Source organism: Ciconia boyciana, chromosome 1 (genome assembly GCF_034638445.1).
Source record: "Ciconia boyciana chromosome 1, ASM3463844v1, whole genome shotgun sequence".
NCBI classification, from domain to species: Eukaryota; Metazoa; Chordata; class Aves; order Ciconiiformes; family Ciconiidae; genus Ciconia; species Ciconia boyciana.
This window is the reverse complement of record NC_132934.1, coordinates 106,221,286-106,242,798: the sequence shown is the minus strand read 5'-3', so window position 1 is coordinate 106,242,798 and position 21,513 is coordinate 106,221,286. Positions and strand designations below refer to the sequence as shown.

The following is a 21,513-nucleotide window of genomic DNA, read 5'->3' as shown; positions in this document are numbered from 1 at the left end:
ACAACATAATTTGCATAGCATTGCAATTATTAGTTCAGATTTTCTACCACAGAATAATACTTCTATGCAAACACTTTGTACACTATAAACCGCTTCTGTAGTAGTGATTACTACACCCGGATTTGCTGTTTGAATGCAAAAGTTACAGGGAAAAGCATTATGACTTTTCTCTTCAAATACTCTACTACAAAATATTTTAATAGAGTAGATATTTGAGGGGGAAGAGACCTCAGTAGGTGCAGAATTTGAAATAATTAGCTCTCATGAGCTCCAAGTAATCAATAGAAAGTAGAAAGTAGTCAACGAAAGACAAATTAAACCTTCATTCAGTTTATTGATATTTTGCATAAAGAATGGCATAGAAAGGCTCAATATAAAGTACAGTAAGGAAGAAAAATACAATCTCTACTCTTTTCGTAAATGCACAAAACCAAAACTAATGATCCAGCTATCCCTGAAAAGTGACATGCTCTTACTGCATAATTTTCCAGTTTCAGATTGATGAAGGCTGATCATTCTTAAATTCGTAATTCAAAGTTCTTAAAATATTTATTTCACCATTTTATTAAGCAATTATGTCACATGGCATTCTTTTTCTAAAGTTAGCTTGTCTGTATAGAAAATGCAAATCTCCAATAATTGCAAAATATCTACCAGTACTCAATTTTATTAACTTATGTCAGTGAGAAGCCATTCCACCACAATGGTTATGGATTAACATACACCTCTTGCGTCTACACAAGAGAATTTACAGAATTAAATTCTGACTAGAACCAGGGCTTAATTAGGAAGCTCATTCTGGTTTTCTGGATTCAATCCAGTCTTCAATGCAATTGCTGTATTAGACTAGTGAAAAAGATATTGCACTTGAAGTTATACATACATACACATACATGCATACACACACAGAGCCCGCCCCCCCCCCCCGCTCCATACTGACATAAGTGAGGAGACCGACCACATCATCATGAAGCTCATGGATGGCATCCTGGAGGGTGGAAGGCAGGGCTGCCATCCACAGGGACCCTGACTGGCTGGAGGAATTGATCAACAGCAAGCTCAGGAAATTCAGCAAGGGCAGTTGTCAAATCCTGCCCCCTGGGCTGGACTAACCCCTGCATCCATACAGGCTGGGGACTGCCAGGCTGGGGAGCAGCTCTGCAGGGAAGGCCCTGGGGCTCTGGGCCAGCAGCAAGCTGAGCATGAGCCAGCAGCCTGCCCTGGCAGCAGAGATGGCCAGCAGCATCCTGGGCTGCATGAACAGCAAAGCCAGGAGATCAAAGGAGGGGATTATCCCCCTCTACTCAGCAGTCATTAGATCCCACAGAAAACCACATCCACATTCCACGTGCTGTAAATACCAAATAATGAAGCGAAAACTCTTTCCAAACTTTTAGATATTATAAAAGGAAGTTCAATAGCTCTCCTAAATCGGTCAGAAAGGATAAAAACAGACTAGTGCTCTCCAAGTTATGCAGGACAAGATGATCCAAAACAAAAGTCTTTCTCTGTGATGCTATGATGCCTCTCTGGACAAGGTCCGACTCTGAGATTTAAGTAGCTCCAATCTACTTTAGTCACAATTCTGAAAGCCAGATTTTTGGGAAGTAAAATTCCAAATTTAGTACTATTAATATCTATCTATATCTACAGATTTTACCTGAACACACACACAAAAAATTCAGTGTTAGTTAGTTCAGTATATTTTCCACCAAATACAAACAGCCAATGCCTAAGCATTTGTTCAGACCTTAGTCTGAAATGAGCTGCATATAAAAAAAAAAGAAATCACAGCCGTAGGGGGTTTTTTCCTGTTTGTTTTTATAACACTTCAGGCATGATATAATTTTGCTTAACATTTTTTCTTCGCATTATACAAAACTTTAATCACAGCTTTATTTAGAAGGCCAAAATGAAAAATAAGCATATAGTCAGTAATACCTAAAAACTTAGAAATTACTAAGACAGTGAATATACAGAATATTAAAAAGCTGTAAAAATTATCAGTCAAATAATTAAGGAATATATTATAATTAGTTATGGCTAGACAAAAACATTTTTCTCATGTGGCACTCATTCCATCATCATTATAGGCAAGCAGACATTCTTCATTGCCTTTTGTAATTTTCAATTATGTCAATAGTTTCTCCTTCTGAAATTCTCCTTTAACCGTGCAGCACATTGATCAATTCTATATTTCGTGTAGCGACTCCCTCAAGGCAGAAAAATGATGTATTGAAACAGAAGCAGTTTCCAACTCAAGCAAGATAAACTGAAGACACATCTTATTAAAAAACCTTAGGCCAGGTAATACAAGGAGACTGAACTCAGAATTTCATTGGTAGGAACGCTTATAATCTAAGACTACCTAGAAAACGAACAAATTTCACGTCAATTAAACCTACAGCTCAATGAAACCATCTCAAGTTTACTAGTGAGTGTTCAAGAGATGCTGTTTTTGATAGCTTGTCATTAAGCTTTTAGCAGTGGTTGTCTATAATATAAAACTTTACCATAAGTAAGAAATTAAGTTAAGCAGTATTTTGTTGTCTGAAAATAAATAGGGAACTCTTAAACAATACAAAAAGTTTTATTAGAAATCCATATAGTCCCTAATGATATCAGATAGGTGCAACTTTTTCTTTTAAATGAAATAATAACAACAGAAAAGTCCTCAAGGTTTACATGATTTTCTCTTTTAGATAAAGAGAAAATATCAGTGAAAACGTACCTATTCATAGAACTTTAATGCTCTGGTGTTTCATACTATTAAAAATTCCATGTGCCAACAATAATATTTTTCAGTCAAAAAAGTTTAATTGATCTCAATCAACTGAAGTAATATAGTCTACTTACTCCCTCAGAAACCTGGAGAAACTTAACACAATTTAAATTAGCATACACATTCAACATTTATAAATTTATCGCATTTACTTTGAAGGGAAATTGTCAATTATGCCAATATAATTCAAAATATACAAAATGGCACTAGGGCTGTTGCTCTTTAGTACCAGGAATCATTAGTGACAAATGGCAATCATGCAAAAGCAATAAACTAATAAAAATAAATCTTATTACAAGTTCAAGGAGATGAAGGGGAAAAAAAAAAGAAAATAAATCCCCACGTTAATTAATGACCCATTAATGCAGAGAAAATTCCCAAAGTGCATATTCCAATTGTTTTTCCCCACAAGGCAAAGTCTGTCCACTAATTAATATTTCTCAGCTCATGTCACTCCTTGAGTACCTGAAGTGTGACTTGGTAATTAACAGGAAATTCACATCCCAAAGCAAACTAATCAATATTAATGTCATTGGGGATGGCAAATTCTGATCTTACCTCTGCTATGGTTATGCATTCCGGATGCAAGAAATTAATCATGTGGTTGGCCAGCATTAAATAACACAAAGCATCTTCATCTACATGTAGGCCAAAATACTCGTTGTAATCTCCACTGAATCCTGTGCCTAATAAGACAGGAAGTTTTAAAGGCCACAGTCACTTTTTTTAAAAAAAAAACACAGATATTTTGCAATATGCAATTTTATAAGCACCAAATTTATTCATAGTTTCAGATCTATCCATATAGCAGCACAACAAGATATTAGCAAATCTGGACATTTTGGAGCATTCAGTGAACTTTATAGCACTATTTCCACAGCAACAGAGCTGCAACAGGACTGCTGAGATCAGAGTTGATTAAATTACTTACCAATCCCGTGATGGTGATACAACATAGATGTAACACCATCAAATCGGAAGCCATCAAAGCGATAGTCTTCGATCCACATTCTCAAATTAGATAGAAGGAATCTCAAAACTTCCCAGCTGAAATAACATGAATATATTTTATAAGCTTTAGAAACCTTGGGATCAACTGGAGTTCCTGATACCATGTTCCCCACTTGCATATACGGGCCTTCTACTGGACATTTTACCATTTTAATGACTTCTTCCCCATTTTTCATTAGCCTTTTCCTAAGTTTGTCTTCCTTAAATCTTTGTCTTTTACTGCACGTAATTTTAAGATTGCAGATAGGGGTTTAGGAAAAATTGACAACTATCTATATAGACATCTAAATAGGTTAGTGTTTGAACACATATATTACATTCTAATACCCGTACTTGCCACTGTACTTTTACTTTGCCTCTCTAAAGATGGTTATACTCTGTGGGAGAAGACCTTATAGAAATGGAAAGAAAATTATAAGAGGTAAGATTTCATCCCCAAGATTTTATGGATTTACAGCGACATCTAGGCATAATAAAGGTTGAAAAGCTGTCGTCCCCCACCCCCCCCAATTATTTACAAATCACATGTCACCAGTAGATTACCAAATCACCTACTGTATTGCAAATTTACACATTTAAAGAGTAAACCAACTTATGGAAGTTGAGATTTTTTTTGAAATTCAGAACAGGAATGGGGTATAACACACACACAAACAAAGCACGGACATGAAATCAAAGAGAGATTCCAAAGCGAGTAAGCAGGTGGAGGCATTTGTATGGTTATACAAAAACAAAATTTGTATCAAAGAACAAAATAGTTTCAGGAACAGTCTTCCTACTATTCATCACCTCCTCTCCCAGGACACTGGTCACATTAGCTTCAAAGGCCCCCATATCTTATTTCTACTGTTCACCCTCTGTGCCACTACCCTGTCTGCCACCGTCGGCATGGGCTGCCTCAGGTGCACCTCCTGCAAGCTATGGCTCCAAAGAGCTCACCCATCTCAATCAGCCAACCACATGAGGTAGTGAAACTTTTTTTGCCTATGTCTTCAACACTTGTCAATGTTATGATTTCTCTCTAATCAATTTTCCAAGATAGCACAACTATGACTCCACTTACTACCAAGTTTCCGTTCAGAGAAGAGTGCAAGCTACACAGCAGTATGCAGGGTCTCACCAACCACCTCCTGGCGGGTGAGATGGAAGGGGTAAACCTAGCACAAAGCACATCAGTCAGCATCACTGTTACAATTCACCTATGCACGTAGTTGACATAAGGCACTGAAGGAGACCCTTTCTACATTTCTTTATCTAACAGGTGTCGGAGGCAGTAGACTCATGAGGAAATTATGACACAAGGAATAAACTCCATTTTGACAGAGCAAATGTCTCTTCCTTCCTTCCTCCAAAAAACTTCCTCATATGAAGGGTGCTTTAAGTCTGGAGTTAGTGGTATTACATGAAAAGATGGGGAGGCTGTCGACACACTATAAAGCTGGTAAGATCCTGATCTCACTGAATAGCCAATTCTTATTTACTTCAATAGGATTATAATATTTCTCCTTTTCTTTGCATGTAGTGCACAAAGATATACGCTTGTGCATATAAAGATAGAAATATTACCAAATCAAAAACTCCAAATTTAGGAAATGTGAATCAGTTCAATGCGAATTGCTTCAGTTCAATACCTTTTCTGGGCATGCATTACATGACAAGATTTTTTGTTCCACCCCCGTGTTCCCCCGCCTCACCCCCAATCATCCAATTCACAAGATAACATTATACTAGGAAGATCTCAGGAGTGTGTCTACAGAACCTTTTATATATTTGTTATTTTTCAGGTGAGATGATTTGCAATGAATGATGGAGAGAGAACGCTCTGGTATTGAAAGGAATAGAAAGCTATCAAAAGTCCTAGGAACTGGCAAGCTGGTCACAAAAATACAACTTTCTGCAAATGCTTGCTGTATCTTTTTCTGACCCAGCATCAAATTTACAGAAAGCTATTTGCTGCAAGCTAAACACTGTGAGCAAAGTCAAAGCAGTAGCTGTATTGCAATAAAAATACTATCTCACCCAGAATTAAGATAATGCATGTACGAAGAGCAGATTAATTGCCACAAGCACCAGCCAGACTTAAAAGTTATTTCTCCTCATTACAGACTCCTGGACTTTATAACCTTAAAGTTCTTAAGATGGTGAAGAGGATTTGTATATTTGTAAAACATACACAGAAGTCCCAAAATGGTAACAAATGTAATTTTTTCCACCACTGTTGGCACGGAAGATTGATCTTTGGAAAAAGATGGAGAACCAGTATGAAAATAAATTGTAATGACTTTTACATGAAAAAGTGACTATAGATAAGAACAAACAAGATGAATTTGTTGAACCAAAAGATTAGTTAACAAATTGATGAGATCAAAAACCTGAGTAGCAGCAGCAGATGTTTTCCAACCATCTGATTGCACATGGGAGAGAAGACTGTAAATAAATAAACAAACATATTAACTCTGATTCTAGTCTAAACTTGGAAAAATTCACTTTTAGGATAATTTCTAGGAATGATGTCAAATACTAGCAACTATATTGACTTTTAGAGAGATAACTACACTGCTCCAAAACACGAGCCAGAACAACATTTGTTTGAAACATGCAAATCACACAAACCATACAGAGGTTCATGATTTCATCCAAGCCAATTTGTTTATGGGAACAGCAGCATTAGAAATGGAAGTTGACAGAAGTAACAAATAACTTTGCAGAATGCCAGCAGAGGCCAAAATCATAGCATAATTGAAATACATCCACTATGTAAGAAATGTTCCTGAGTTATTGCTAACAGAAGTACATTCTCGTAATTTTACAGACAGATATGGAAACAGGATAGCATTCATTAAGAATGTAATTTCTTTTGGGCAAAAGCCATATCTTAAATTATATCCTAACAGTCTCTCACATTTTTGCATACCATAAAATTGAGAAAGTTCTTTCATTGCATGCATGATCTAAGAGAGGAAAATATATGCTGTATTATCATTAAGGAACAGAATGATTTACACTGTAAGAAATCTAAGTAATTCAGAATTCACTCAGACATCATTCAAAACAAAGAAGGTCTTTGCAGAGAAGTCTTGCTGGGTTTTTTTCTCCCCCTTGGGGCCAATAGCTCACACATTAAAAACCGATTTCTTGTTTGAAAAAGTGAAATGAGCATATCTAGCTAGATGACCTGGTTTCACAAGGTGATGAGAAATTTAACAACTTTCCTATACTAGGTCAGCAGAAAACCTGTGAAATTGCTTACAAGTTACAGTCATTATTTAGTTTTTTTTCCTCCTGTACCAATAAAAAAGCAAAATAATGATTCAACGTAAGAATTCTAAATTCCAATCCATGATGAACATCAAATGTTTAGATGCAAGCAAGTAATGCATTTAAACCAGTTAATTTCATCACTATGGACAAAAAAATAATATTGGCTGTACCTAAAACAGTTTGAAGCTGCAATTCTTGAACCATATTAATGTTGACATTCAGGAACTGCATTTATTATTATATATTACAGAAAAAACTGCTGACCTTATAAGAATCTAGACTTTTATGATGATTTACCTGTTTTCAATTCTTAGTGTTTAATTAACTTAACACATAGTAGCATTGAATTGCTAAAATATTACTTTTCAAATTATCCCCAAACATTTCAACAGCTGACTGGCTTAAATTCCACCAATGGATTGCTAAACATAAAGAAACCGGCACTCAGTCTGATAATGCTAACTTTCAGTGAATCTGGTCAAGTTATTTTATGAACTAAACATCCAGATTTGATACAGAGATGTTCTTTTTTCACGGCTGTTAAGCACCATACACCAGTTTACCTGTTATTTAGATGTACTTTGTTTGATCACAGTGATACAAAAGGGTAACCAGTCTTATCCTGTTTGGAAAACAACAACAAAAAGAATAAACTCTCTGTATTTCAACCTCTTTCATTTACCTGGAGAAGTAATTCCTCACTGTCCTCTAGGTAATATCGTTGCCAAGACCCCAGCCATCTCTAACCATACGGGACTGAAAAGGTGAAGCAGTGCAGCAGGTCCCCACTTTTTAGCCAAGGGACAATCCTGACTCACACTGCAGACTGCTCTCGATACCTGCACTCACAATTATATCTAACACCATTCTATGGGAACATACACATCTATCAGTCAACAGAACACGATACAGTCATTAACAGACCAAAAGAGCTTTTGCTTGGTCACACAAGCTGCATCATGCCTCCAAAATGAACTGTGCAGACAACAAACAAACCCAGAGCTATCCTCCCGGGGCATACGATAATCTGTGAGCAGAAGGGGTCGGCAGCAACATGTCACTTCCCCTGTATCAATCCCAAGAAGAGACAGAAGCAGTGAATTAACTTTTTCCCCCCCCAGTAACAACCAGAGGCACTGATGTAGAGTGCTACTTTTTCTGGATCTAGGATTTCTGAAAGTGCATTGCATGACTGTCCCCTCTACAGCCAGAAAAGAAAGAAGCCATTCTACCTCAGCAATATTAAGCTTACTCACATTTCAGAGTTAATATTCAGACACAATATAACTACTAAGGAAAAAGCTTATTCTGAAAACAAGCAATACTAATTAACAGTAGTGACACAGATATCAATAGGTGAGAAGTTACAGGAGTCTAAAGCTTTCAGTTTAACAAGCACTGAATTTTTAACATTATTTGAAAATAAACAGAAGACAACTGACAAAAACCCTGAGGACAGAGTCCTCTCCACACTCCAACTTCCAGCTGCAGGAGAATTTAGCTGGTAAAAGTTTTCAGAATGGCTGCAACATTCTTGCAGCATTCTTGAACTATTCTTCACCGTGCCACAGTATTTTGGATATTATTAAAACAAATTAATATGATGAAATTGATTTTTTAACTTCCCCACCACAACCAATGAACCCAAAAGACAATCAGTATGGTCATGATCCCTTTGGTCAAGCAGTTCAAGCCATTGCACTATTAAGGTGATCTGTGGGCCAAGAGAGAAACTACAGGTGAGATGCATAAGTTGTAAGGTCTCTACTACTTGTCCATCACAATCTTGTGCATGGATGAGGCTTGAAATTAACACTTTCAATAGCAGTAGAATTTTACTCACACAAAGCTTGGAAATATGTTACCTATACTGCATGGATTATAACTGCACTTTCTTGGGCAAGCTAATGGGGATAGTTCCCCATTCTCTAAGTCTCCCACTGCTACTGGCTCAAGACTTCCTTAACAGGGAGCTTGGATCATTAAAGAAGATTTATCTATATCTCTTTCAGCCATATCAATGATAAAGAGAGCCACTTCTTTCCCCTGAAGCCTCTGAATTTAAACTAAACATTAGCTTTAGACCTAGCTCCCTGAGGTTTTTTTTCCTCAGATTTATCAAATATCTTAATTACTACCCCACTGTCTTCTCCTTCCCCACTTACTGCTTACAATCAATTCCTTATCACTTTACCTCTGTTCTCTGCATTGTGAGGTTTTGTTTGTTTTAAAGAGAAATGGATCCATACCACAACCTGTTTCACCTGATTAAATTATGTTTGCTTTGCTACCTGTATAGAATTCGTAACACTGAAAGCAGACAATTTATATACTGAGATATAGAAAAGATGTTGACAGTACCAAACAAAAGACTTGTAACCTTTGATCTTTGGTCTGCAACGCAGCTTAATCTTTTAAATGACATTTCAAATAAAAAAGCATTAAATAACGAGTAACAGTGCATTACAGATCTCCAAGTTTTATCTTTCCTTAAGGTCCCATATGACACTGAAACCATTAAAAAAGTTTCAATTGCCAATTAGATAGCTTAGTCTAAAAATTTCACGGCCAACTCTCCTTACAGCTAACAAAAAGTCCTCACTTAGGAAATCTTGATTGACGTTGCAAGCTCTCAGGACCCAACCATGGGACAAAGAGGACCCACTACTGAAGAAGAATGCACATAGGTCACTGCAAGCAGATGAAAGGTTTTGACAAACTGTAATTGCTATGCAATAAAAACTTTAAAATTATTTGCCTGCTCGGGTTCATGCATGAGTAAACAGTACTCTGACATCAGTAAGGTAAGAAAGACCTACATTAAGGACACATGAAAGAACATGAACCATAAGGAATAAAGATGAAGAATAATAAGATAATAAATGAATAAAGAAGAACGCTACACGTCTGAAATCAGAAAAGACAAGCAAAGCTGAGTATGAAAAGGCAGGTATTTGAAAGCATACCAAATCTTAACCTCAGGAGGTATAGGGACAATATTCCTCTGAAGCAGCGCTAGACTACCTGACTTGCCAAACATTAACCCATTCGTGTCTGTCCCAGATAATCACCCTCCTACTGAATCTCAACGAAGACCAGAGGTCTGCACCAGAACACAGCAAGTGTTCTAAACTGGTCTGAAGTACACAGTCTACCCTGAGGCCAGAAGGGGATGCAGTCCTTATTATGGAAGTCTGAAACACTAGATCAGTAATTCGGATAGGGTCTCAGTATGACCTTGTGATTGTGAAAAACTTTAGTATAAAAACTTCCTGTATTCACAGCCAATAGTGTGGCCCTTGGGAATGTTTTGCTACCCGAAGAGACAATGAAAAAAGCTAACCAGCCCTCATGGACTTAAAGCAAAGACCTACACGAAGGCATGTCATTCCTAATTTATCTTGTCACAGTGAGGTGACAAGATGTCACACAAAGTGGATGTGACCTGTTAACAGTCCCTTTAAGTCTGTTTCTGGTCAGGTATTTGAGTATCAATCCCAACATGAAGTCTACCAGCTGCGAGAAGACCAGCAGTGGCAGCAAAACCCAGCACTTGTTCGGATCAGTATCTGTGAAACCTCCAGACGCGTAGTGATCGGCATCACTAAGCCAGACAGCAATTTCCACTGGGAAGTACGGATCCCTCTGCATAGCAACACTAAAGGTCAGGGCTTTTTGCTTTGCTTTTGTTTTCAACAAAAAGGGTGCTTAAAGCTAGTAATGATCACTGATACCAGTTTTCTCAGTAGGGGCTGAACTTCTGATGAACTGCTTCAGCAGCTTTCCTGAGTAGAGCAGTTGCCATTACACAGTTGATTCCCAGAAGAGTGAAGTTTCCAAATGGCTTGAGATTAGGGTAAAGAATCTCACAGCTTTCTAAGAAACTGGAAAATAGACAGGAGAAGGTAGATGCAAACATTACCAGATGGGGGTAAGCCAGTCATGTTTTTAAGGAAGTCAAGATTCTATCTTTCCATATTCCAGGATGGTATTAGGTCATCTTGAACACAACAGTTTTCAGTTACGTACTTCTCACAACAACTAAATACCTCTCACTCATGGAAAGAATCATATCAAATTAAGATGAAAGACGGATAGGTGTAGGAATGAAAGACCTTCACCACAGCCACTTGCTCTCAGCTGTTTTGAGCATTTTTACAGAAGGATACAGACCTTTGAAAAGGGCTGATAGGAAAAAATTGCTTTCTGTATTTTTACAGGACATTATTCCATTAAGTTGGACTGTATAAGAGGTAAAAATGCTAAAAATAAAACCCAAGAGATGACTAGTGTCTCACTGCCATGAGCAGTAAGAAATAAGAGGTGGCTGAGACCTTCCATTATTTAGAAATCTGTGCTGGAGAAAAACACTGGAATCTTGCATTTGTAAGATTAAATGAACAGCAAACATGTAACCTAAATCCAGGAAGAAGGTTTTATTCTTAGCCACAGAAATTGAGGATTTATTTATGCCATCATAATTAGAAAGCCAATGATATTACATTATTACAAGACTACATCAAATAAATCACTGAAAGACTAAAATTTTCCTGTAGCAGTTAAAAATAATGGCTACTTTCATCAATACTTGCTGCAGAAGACATCTTTGCTTAAGTGTTAACATCTCATTCCCCGAATTAAAATGGAAAAGCTCAAAAGTATTTCAGAATTTCAAGGCCAGTCTTCAGGAAAACGGTTCTTAACTATTTAAGTACTATTGCGAAAACGTCATGAGCAGTTGAAGTGAAAGAAGGATTATTTTCAAATTTGGAAGCATTTGTTCAGTGAAGATCTGAAGTCCTTTCACAAACTAAATCATACCAGTTTCTATTAGGCAACATAAAAGTTAATACTGGTAAACAAATTGCATACAGGATTGCATGATTATTTTGATACTGCCCTTTTCATGGGCAAAACTCCAATTCTGCAGAAGCCACTGACAAATATATAAATCTATATTTATACTTTTTTATTTAAAAATTCTAATAAGCAGAACACTGATTATTATATAATGTATTTTGTGACATCCAATACTCAACCTACAACTTGCTATTCTGAGAATGAAAAGTGAATAAATATAAAATACTAAAATACTAAATTCTAATAAAAAAATAACCAAAATAGTTTTCCTGGTTTAGTTATAGTTAAAAATACTTCACTTAACTTTAGCTTTTCATGTTTTGTTTTAAGACTAAACATGAACAGCAGCTTTGAAGATGCAGAAGATTTTCCATTTTAGTTAAAATTGGAATTCTGGCATGCCACACCAGACAATACCCCTCCTGGAAGCATTAATCCTGATCCTCGTAAGTCCAGTGTTATGCAGGGAGAAAGCACTTTCATTCACTATGCTGTAAACAACATAATAGCAATATGCATTTTTTAGACTTGATTCATATTCAGTAATTACTTAGGGAAAATGATTTCTTAGAAATGGGCACATCCTTCATTCAAATACAAGCAGTAGTTCTGAAGTCCCCAAGAATTCCCCCCCCCCCCCCCTCAAAATTCTACTTCATCTGTTGGCACAAAGCAGCACTATACATTAAGGTCCTTCAGGAGCTATTGGCACAGATGATACAATACGCAGTTAAATTAGGGTGACTGAACATGTGCTAGGTAAACAGTGATGGATAGTGTAATGTTATGCCTAGTGAAAAAAAAAAAAAAAGATAGAGGGTAAGTATTTCTCCTTCTTGCAGGTTCTCCCAAAGTCACTATAACTGACCCTGGGGACCCACCTCTGCGTGTCCTTGGCAGCTGATTCCTCTCAAGCACTAGTGAACATGAGTAAGAGCAGCCGCAGTCATGCACTGTGCAAACTCCACTCCAAGCACTGAACACTGATCGTCTGCCCGTCTAATTCCAGATCAGAAGAGCTATACCTACCATAGACACAGACACGTGCACACACCAAGAATAAGTTACAGCTATCTGAAAACTGTTAAGCTTTGCACACAAAAAGGCAAGGTTTTTTTGGTGTGTATCAGATCTGGGCTCAATGCAGCAATAGATAAGATTCTGATGCATAGGTCAGGAAGCCTTTTCCCCCTCTGAATTTCCCAATTTTCAAGTGCTTAGAAGTTTGATCAATGTTTTGGAAAGATCCATCGTTTTAATGTAGCATGTTAATTCTGCATTAACTCTCTCTATCGTATTTTGCCAATTAAACAAACATGTTTATAAATTTATTCACATGACTACTGAAATGCCATGTGCACAAAAAGACTAATTTTCTCCTCAAACGAGCTATGGATTATATATAGGTTTACTATATCTAGTAAGCAGCACAGTGTCCTAGAATTAAATTTTTCGGGCTAGTCCTATCTACACCTGATAAGAGTAAACTAAATAATATCAAATAAAGCATTCAGTTATTTGCCATAAAAATTGAAGCAATAACTCAAGTATTACTCAGTAAAGGTTATGTCCTGCAAAATGTGAATATAAGAGCAGCCTTGGAGGCAAAGCAGATATGTACTTATTGTAATGAAATTTAATATTCTTGACGCATTTTTGCTCAGAGGGCTTCCTTAAGTAAATAGGAAAAAAAGTATAAGTACTGAAGACAATTACCTGCAGTTTTAACAGAGCCTCCAGGACACACACATTTTAAAATAGAGAATGTCTCAAAAATAAAATTACAAAATCCTTTACAGTGCTGATAAAGCCTACATGTATTTCAGCTACAATTTGGATAACATTAGCACTTGTACCACTCATGTTCTACACAAGTAAATTATACACTAATAAAAAAAAAAAATCTTTGAGAAAACGTAAAATGCTTTTCTCCCAAAATAAATTTCTTGGCAAACATTAAATTTGTTTAGTCACATAATCAACCCTGAAAGTTAACCAACAAAATTTGTTGTTCTGTGACATATGACTAAATCACAACACTTTTAAAATGTACCATCAGGATTTTGCATACAATTTAATGCAATTCACGACTTCCATAACCAAACTGAGATCTCAAACATTTCAGAGTAGTTTAGTGTTCGACACTGGGTTCACTTTCAAATTAAGCCTAAATGCAGTGTAGAAATAGCCAACAAACTATTACATATCAGGTGACCCAAGATCTTAAATAGACCATTATCCTGAACTTTCCCCAGAAAATAGCACCAGAGTTAAGAATGGGACTGGTAAAGAATAGAACTTCAAGAGATATTTAATGACTTTGTTGTGAGGTGTTTTTTTCTCCCCTGAAATAGTATGCTATTATACACATGTATAAGAAAATAAAACAATTTTCTTTGACTTTTTATATTGCCTATATAGGAAACCAAAACTATATTCTCAATCAATTCATTCAGTTAGCAGTGACAAAACATTAAATACCTGGCAAATTATTAACATTTTTAAGCTCTATTTTCTCAAAACCATCTTATTAAAAGCCTGAAACAGTGTTTTCTGTAGACCTAATTTCATTTATTACTTTAAAATACCGGTTTCCCAAATTGAGACTCACACAAGTGACTTCAACGGGACACTGAAGTAGTGTCTGGTTCACTGCCTTTCCCTCGGTGTTTCCTACCTGACCAACTGCTCCCAGCCTTCTGTCTGAAGAACCAAACAGCATCTCCTGTAACCATGCAGTTCAGCCACAGCTGAGTAATGCTGCTGTGACCTCCACCCAAGTCAAGGCAGGATTTTGAGCACAATCCCTCCCTCAAACATGCAGAAACCAAAGCTACAGCTGACAATGCACTAGCCTTTCCCTTTGTTGGTAGTAAACACAAAGTGTAAGAATGCCAACCTAAAAGCAAACACACAAAAAGAATATTTAAAGCATTAGTATTATGCTTGTACCTTCCAGATGAAAATACAGACTGTTTTCATTTGAATTCAGGTGGAAGGTTTGTCTTTCTAATGCTAATGAATAGCAAGAGGAATTTAAGAAGCAAAGAAATAAAGTTCTTCATAAGAGAGAACATTCTGAAAACTCTCAAGGAAAAGCATTAAAGACGTTGAAGCAAGAAGAGCAGACCTCTGCCCTTGAGAAAATTCCAACATTAATATAAACGTATCATCAAATATCTGGTTTTCCAAAATTTAAGTGCACTGATGATTGAGAAGTCTTTTCTGTGTGCAGATGACAGTGAACCATAGTTGCTACTGTGGTAACAGAAGGACTCAAGTTCATATGTACCAGGAACACACTCACAAAACCTTATCAATCTACCATTCAATGTCCATATGCTATTACAGATTACTTTTTAAAAAATAGATAATTACCTTGAAAATCCCAAATCAAAACATTAATCCTCAAGCAATGAGCTGTCAGCTACCTTTTTTTTTTATTTTAACATAACAAAACCAACCTCATAAGGAATAGTTATCATCACATACAGAAGCCTGAAAAGGGGGCAACTCTTGCATTTTACCATCCTAGGACTTCTACTTAGAGGAGGATATTATCTGAATATCCTTTTACTTTAGTATCTCAGAGACTGGCATACTGGACCCCTGAAGTCTCAATTGCCTTTCTGTATTTTATTGACCAAAAAGTCTATCCTTCCCTTCCTCCCAACGAGACAGTTGGTAGCAATGCCAAATCCGTAAAAGAAAATTTTAAGATGTGTAGCAGTGTTAACTATCAGTTATCATTCAGTACAGACATTACAGGAGGTTCCTGAGATACTGACTCCATGTCCTGAATGGTAATTTACTGATTTCCTGCCCTGGGGAAGCAAGGAGGTAAGGAAAGTTCACTCTCTATACTAGTATTAGCTAATACAAAGCTTAGATTACTTCCTCTCACACTTCCAGATTGTTATCCTCAGCATAAACAACTGCTCTGGATACAGTCCAAAATGTTATTTTCAGCACCACGGGACAAGACTGCTCAGTTACATGACAGACTTCGACATGAAGGGCAGAAAAGTTTGTACAATGAATTGTCACCTTCACAGAAAAGATTTCCAGTGGAAGGCTCAGAGAGCCTTAAGATTGTCTTGTATCATCATCCTTAGTACGAGATTCAGGAAATGACTGCAGAGGTACGCAGCCATCTGGCAAAACCGATTTACGCATGCATCAGTCCCTATTATCTTTCAGCAAGCACAAAATGCAAAGCTGTTGCATTTGCACAAAACAGCACAGAAGATCAGAAGTACAGGGTTCATATTCAATAGGAATCCATTCTTAAGCTCAGTGCAGTATTTCTCAGTTTGCTGCACTTTTTAAAGTTACATTCTTCAGGAATGTAATTAAAGATATTAGCTCATCTTATGCTGTGCCAACAGAGTTGAGAACTTGCAAGCGTACTGCTTTCTGTTGGCTTCATAAATACTTTTTCATGGAAGAGAACTGAAAACCAGGTTTATATTCAAAGACACTTAGTTTTTATCTCAATTTCTTACTACATACTATCATTTCAGCTATATAATTTGTACTTCATGAAGATTAATACAAGAATAATAAGCACATTTATAACAGATTGTTACAGTAACTTTGTTTAGTATGTAATATGTAGCAAAATTATTATTTGAACTGTCTCTGGCAAAAATAGCTACAATGTAATTTTTGTATTGATTCACAGCTATACTTTGCTTTCTCTATGATTTTTAAAAAAATAAGCACCTATTTTAAAACCTTTTGCTATCTGAACATATGTTTTAACATACCCGCTATCTTTTTATAGCCACCAAATTTGCAAGTTCCACCAAAGACATGTGGGAAAGATACTGTGCCAAAATGTATTCAGTTGTACTCCCACTAATCCACTGAAATTAAATTGTGACAATGGAAACCTCAGATCATATCTTGGAAACATTCAGAGTTAGAATACTCAGTGCCCTTATATTAGGTAAGTTACAAAAAGCATAAACTACTGTCTACAGTTTATTTGGAAAACTGTTTAAAAACAAAACATTCCCCCACACCCCAAAAAGCTTTGAATACTGTATTTACATTTTCAAGTCAACACAGAAGTGGAACCTCACAAGACAAGGCAACAGTATCTTTTGTTAGTTTTAAAATGAACTTATATTGCTGAAAGATGTCCAATTAGTGCACTAGAACTTGCATATTAATCACAGAACCACAAAATGGTTTGTGCAGGAAGGGACCTTAAAGATCATCTAGTCCAAGCCCCTGCCATGGGCAGAGACATCTTTCACTAGACCAGGTTGCTCAAAGCCCCATCCAACCTGGCCTTGAACACTTCCAGGAATGGGGCATCCACAACTTCGCTGGGCAAACTGCTCCAGTGTCTCACCACCCTCATCATAAAGAGTTTCTTCCTTATGTCCATCTAAACCTACCCTCTTTCAGTTTAAAACCATTGCTCCTTGTCCTGTCAACACAGGCCTTGGTAAAAAGTCTCTCTCCATCTTCTTTATAAGCCCACTTTAAGCATTGAAAGGCCACAATAAGGTCTCCCCCGTGTCTCCTCTTCTCCAGGCTCAACCACCCCAACTCTCTCAGCCTTTCTTCACAAGAGAGGTGTTAGAGCCCTCTGATCATTTTTGTGGCCCTCGTCTGGACCCACTCTAACAGGTCCATATGTCTCTTGTGCTGGGGACCCCAGAGCTGGATGCAGTACTCTGGGGGGGGTCTCACCACAGTGGAGTAGGTGGGAGAAATCACATCCCTCAACCTGCTGGCCGCACTTCTTATGCAGCCCAGGATACGACTGGCTTTCTGGGCTGCGAGCACACATTGCCAGTTCACGTCCCATTTTTCATCCACCAGTGTCCCCACAGTCCTTCTCAATCAATTCATCCCCCAGCCTGTATCGATACTGGGGATCGCCCCAGCGTAGGTGCAGGACCTTGCACTTGGCCTTGCTGAACTTCAATGAGGTTCACGTGGGCCCACTCCCCCAGCCTGTCAAGATCACTCTGGATGGCATCCCTTCCCTCAGGTGAATCAACTGCACCATTCACCCTGGTGTCATCCGCAAACTTGTTGAGGTTGCACTCAATTCCATTGTTTATGTCATTAATAAAGGTATTAAATGGTACTGGTCCCAGTACGGACCCCTGACGGACACCACTTGTTACTGATCTCCATTTGGACGTATTAATCTACCAGTATAATTAATATACTGGAAATATGTATTTTAACAGTAAGGTTTTTCCATGAAATTCCACAATTTTCATCTAAAATGAAAGCAACTGTTCCTACTCTAGGTATCTCCTATTTCAGACCATATTTCAGTGCAACTATTACTGATCCTGGCTTCAGAGGTAGCAGAGTGATAGCAACTTTTGATTAAAATATAAATCTGGAGTGGAAACTTCATACCCTTGTGAAAAACAAATTTTGTTGTCTATGCCAGGATAAAATAAAAAACCCTAAAGCTAAGATTCTCTGAAATATTTTAAAACAAGTTTGCCCTTGCATATATTGACAGTTCAGCATTACAGGAAAACAAGTTGCTCATACCTTGCACTTGGTGAAGACATACTTTCTGATCAAATCTTTTGTTTTTCCAAATTTGGATGATGATGGTGCTGTGCTAAGAGCAACTGAAGATCATTCATTCTTTCCAGTACACAATTAATTAGTTTATAAGAATGCTGTTTCATACTACTTTCTATAAGTCGCTAGCTTCGTTAACCAATGTTGGATAGGCATTAGAAAGAACATCCAGCTTAAAGTTGTTTCCATTTATCCATTTCCTGATAAACTTTCAGTTTCCTCCCCACTTAAACCAATGACAAAGTAATTACCTTGGAATTTCTTATAACATAGTCAAAGTAGATTTTCATCTTTTCCAATGCCCTTATCCAAGAAGGTGGTGGCAAAGGAAGCCTGAAAACATTGATAATGTAAATTTTAGAGTTTTGTAGTTGATTTCTCTTTTTCTTCTCCAAAAAGCATTCGCTTTGTAAATAATCTTTGGGGTTTAAGCATCAAACCCCAGAATGGTCATAAGCCTCCAACTACTACTTAGGCTTTAGTTTAAATATTTATTTCCATTTTGTAGGAAGAGAAATATAGAATTTCAGATCACAGGGTAGTGAAAAAAGCCTAAAAATCTGGAGTAATTTACATTAAACACTCAAACTGGAAGACAGGGGTAGAAAAAGCAGTGGAAATCTTTTGGAACTTTGTTTTTCTCCAGTGTTTGGCTGACTGATTACTCAGATTCACCAATCCTTTGAACATAGAAAGTATCTACGGAATCTAATGCCAAGAGCTAAATTTCAACAAAAAAGGAATTTCGCCTGTCCTTGTTGTCCATAAGACCAATTGTATGTTTAGCAATTTGAAAACTTATGCTATTTATTTCCTTAATTTAAACACCAACTTTAAGTACTTGTTTCTGAATGTCCAAGCTTAATCCATTTCAAACTAAACAAATTTTAAAAAGAAGCCCATCAATTCTAAATTACATAATTCAGAATAAAAAGTGTTTAGTCACAGCTACAAACCAAACTTTTAGAACTGCAAAAGGTCATTTTTTAGACAACCGTGGTACATGAAGCAATTAAGCATATGAAAAAATTTCCTTTGCATGAACAATTCTATTCATTATTATTATTATTTGCTATTCTAACTATTTACCATTCTGACTAACATGGTGTCATAATAAACAAAACAAAAACTTAGGTGTTCCCCCCCCCCCCCCTTTTTTTTTTCCCCTTCAGGGGAGAAGGGAGGGGAGGGAAGGCAAGGGGGAATTTAGCAGTGCCTCCACCTGCTTGCAAAAGGTCAGGGTATGCAAATGTAACACTGACCAAAACAAATATCTCAACTGAATAGTCCTCATAGGGATAATTTTAATTCCAGCTGTGGTTTAATAATGAATAGATTCTTTCCTCAAAAGGCACCAATTTATCTTTTACTTACTGTATTAGAAAAGCATCTTAGAAAACTTAGGTATACTACTACCAGCAAGCCTGTGCTAAAATATGTTCTAAAATCTCATACCCTAATGAAAGGTGTGCTACAGTGTTAATAAAATGTTACTAAGTAACAGCAAGGGGAAAAAAGCTGATCACTGTAAGGCACTGAAAAACACACTTAATGATAATGCCTGAAGCTTTGTGGGTTAAAAATACAGGCCCTAGGTTCTAGCTGCACCGGATGCTCATTTTGACGGGGTAAAAGGAATATGGCTTCACTCCACATCATGAAGTGACAAATTCTATGGTGTTTACAGAAATACCTCCAGCCAAGGAAAGGTGATCTAATGTGTTTGTTTAATGGGGAAAATGACAACAGTCATTACTTTACTTTATTTATGTATCTTAAAAGGAAAAGAGAATAAAGACAGCAAAGAGCATTCTCCTCTTCATTGTGAAGACCTTTGATATATACACTCAAATAGCCTTAGTGCAAAGACTAAATACATTATATATACAAAAACCCCCATACTTTTACTTAATAATTCTCCAGAGAACTTCTATTCTCAGCTCTTTGTTTTAACAGATTAAGACATCCCCTACAGAAGAAAATTACTAGAGCACATAGCAGTGACTTATTATATGGATGTGCCTTTTCATTCTTGTGTTTATTTGTTCATATATATCTATCCTCATAACTACATTTGACAGGACTCTTATTGCAGAATAATTAGATTGAAGAAATGAAGAGACATAAGGTCTACAGAGTATTACTTGTGCACTTACTTCCCTCACTCCCAACTAAACTCATTAAGTTAATCGTAGTAGAATAACTTAGAAAAAACTTTTGTGTCAGTTATCTAAACTAATAATGGTCATCTCTATGGCGATGAATTTCTTTTGTCTCTAAACAACTTTATACCAATTTTCAAGAGATTACAAGGGATTGTAATATAGATATATAAAAATTTTGGGTACAGAGTTAGCCTCCTTATGAAAGAGAAGATACAGAGAGGAACCAGGACAAACAGATGTTTGATTGCAATTCTCTTAGCAAATTACAGAGAATTCTATAAAGGCACCTTTTTACAAGGAACTGCCCAAAACAAATGCATGGAAAAAAAACAGACAAGCAGATTTAGTGTAATATGCTTTTTTTTAAAAAAAGTTGACCTCTTTTTTTCCAAACCTGGTTTAGAACAATTCGCTCTGTTCCTAGGGATAAAGCTTTTCATACAATATTTTCCTTATTTGTTAAGACACATTTGACATGATATACTCTTTCAGTTCTTCAGACTTGTCCTGTAACCATATTAGCCAGAACAGAACCTAGAAGAAAAATCAGCAAAAGCTACTCCTACTCCATTACTATTATGATGTGAACACAGCAGAACCAGTTTCTGTATCTTCATTACAATTTCACCAATAATTTTATAAGTAAGAACTCCAATAAAATTCATCTCAATAACACATTAGTTCCAAAGTCAAAGTAATTTTGGCATTTAAATAACCCTAAAGAGAACATCCCTATCAAATTGCGTGAGTCCATATAAATCCTCTCTTAATTTTAGCATAGAATCACCAACATAGTCCCATCAAAAACTGAATCTCAGCCAGAAGCTACAGCTAGGAAGTAATTTAGTAGGACAGAGAGACCTG

At 36.7% G+C, this 21,513-nt stretch overlaps 1 protein-coding gene across 3 annotated transcripts in view; it reads right to left on the bottom strand.

The window, feature by feature from the left end:
• GBE1 (1,4-alpha-glucan branching enzyme 1) overlaps nt 1–21,513 on the bottom strand; it is a 170,777-nt gene that overhangs the window by 68,849 nt on the left and 80,415 nt on the right. For all 3 annotated transcript variants that reach the window (XM_072886017.1, XM_072886003.1, XM_072886011.1), the window contains exons 8-9: nt 3,714–3,829; nt 3,341–3,468 (exon numbers count right to left, since the gene is read on the bottom strand). In XM_072886017.1, coding sequence (XP_072742118.1) covers nt 3,341–3,468; nt 3,714–3,829 — 244 coding nt within the window. The remainder of the gene's footprint in view (nt 1–3,340; nt 3,469–3,713; nt 3,830–21,513) is intronic.